At 41.0% G+C, this 1,706-nt stretch overlaps 1 protein-coding gene across 1 annotated transcript in view; it reads right to left on the reverse strand.

Moving 5' to 3' along the window:
- LOC102010656 (laminin subunit alpha-3-like) overlaps window positions 1-1,526 on the reverse strand; it is a gene marked incomplete at its 5' end in the record, with an annotated part of 4,329 nt that extends 2,803 nt beyond the window's left edge. Inside the window, 1 exon segment of the mRNA XM_013510173.1 lies at window positions 1,413-1,526. Coding sequence (XP_013365627.1) covers window positions 1,413-1,526 — 114 coding nt within the window.
- Window positions 1,527-1,706: the final 180 nt, after the last annotated feature.

Here is a 1,706-nt window from a genome sequence, read left to right on the forward strand (position 1 = left end):
ACAAAGAAAGAGAATGAGGAAAAGTCTTACTTGCTTTAAATATGAATTATGACTCTTGAAAGTTACCCTTGCATAAGCTTATACACTACACAGGAAATTCTCTTTGTTCTTTGGCAGTTTTTATAAGGTGAACTCAACATCTAACAATGGTTTAGTGATAAAAATATTTATTTTAATTAAAGCATTCACCTGTGATACACACGACATACAGTATCAAACATGAACTGTTGCAGAGGAATACTTAAGAGCTGGGAAACAGTGTTTCTCATTTTTTTTTATTCTTTTAAATACACAATATTAAACGTGAACTGTTAAGCAGCAATGATTAGGAGCTGGAAAACAATCTTTCTTAGTATCATTTATTCTTGTGGAACTTATAAATTTATAATTCAACAAAACGTTCTATCGGGCGATTCTTTACAGCACTCTCTTGTTCTGGCCTGCCCCATCTTGCAGAGGAAACAGATGCCTGGGAGGTGCTGAATTGGCTCAGATAGTCTAGGAACTCAAGGAGGTGGAACACTGGTAGCTTTATGCCGTGCACAGGAAGCCCACACCAGCAAAGTGTATTTCCAGAGGAGCTCAGCACAACTGGGCCCTGGATTCCAGGGAGCACTGGACTGGAGAGGCCATGGCTCTCAGGGAGAACTCTGATCAAAGGGGAAAGGAAGCAGAATTTTAAAAAAAGGTTCTACTGCAAGATGTAGAAGAAAAATTTCTAATATTAAGTAGAATTTTATAAAATCTCCCAAAATGCAGATAAATATCCAGCAGGTAAGCTACAAACATCAAGGACTACCCAGAGGTCTTGAAAAATGAGTGAAGACAGGGTAGGCAGCCTGCAGACTTGTAAGAAAGGGGACGTGAGGTCATCCTTTCCTTTCCCCACCACCCAAACTCCTTTCCTATAACCTGCTTTGTCTTTGCAATGATGAAGGTTTTGTGTTTGACTAAGAAGCTGTAGGCTTTCTCAGCATTCCCCTCTTGGTTTTCTGTTTTTGTTTTCTTTGTTTGTTTCTTTTGTTACTATTGTCACTAGTCACCTAACAGTAGTAAATCCCCCTCCGGCAACCTCCTGCTACCCCAGCAAAACTGGGACCCGAAGTAATGGCTCTGGCTAATCATATCCTGGCAAGAGGTAAATGCCATGATCCACCTATAAATTCCATTTAATGAGGCAGAGATGCAGAAGCTAAGGTAATGTGTAATTGTGCAGACAGGTGTTCTCTTCTGATGATGCACATTAGAATGTAGGAAAATGTGCAAGGTAACACACATAATTCAGCCTGATGGTGCTGGGGCCTCCTAGCCCTCTACTGAGGGTTTGCTGGAGATGTGACATTAATGTCTCAGGGAGAGGGGCTGGGAAGAGAAACAGATTGATGATAGTATCAAATTATCCGTGTACTCACAATACATATTCCCGACCTATCCTGACATCGATTTGAGTGTCCGTGGCAGTTGCAGGGAACGCAGTGTCCAGTAAAAAAGCCTTTGTAATCCCGATAGTATCCAGGGCTGCAACCCTAGTTTCCAAAACAAAGTGTTTAGTTAATACAAAGAATGAGAACATTCACTTTCTGCAGCAGTGTCAGGTCTGACTGTGAAGCATTCACTTTTCTGTCTTCCTTCCTTTAGTCAGTGTGGGTTTCTAATTTCAGCCACTTGCTTTTCCTTCTTTTTGTCAGGTTGTGTGGTTTCCACAT

This window comes from Chinchilla lanigera, unplaced genomic scaffold (genome assembly GCF_000276665.1).
Source record: "Chinchilla lanigera isolate Chin_1 unplaced genomic scaffold, ChiLan1.0 scaffold00248, whole genome shotgun sequence".
NCBI classification, from domain to species: Eukaryota; Metazoa; Chordata; class Mammalia; order Rodentia; family Chinchillidae; genus Chinchilla; species Chinchilla lanigera.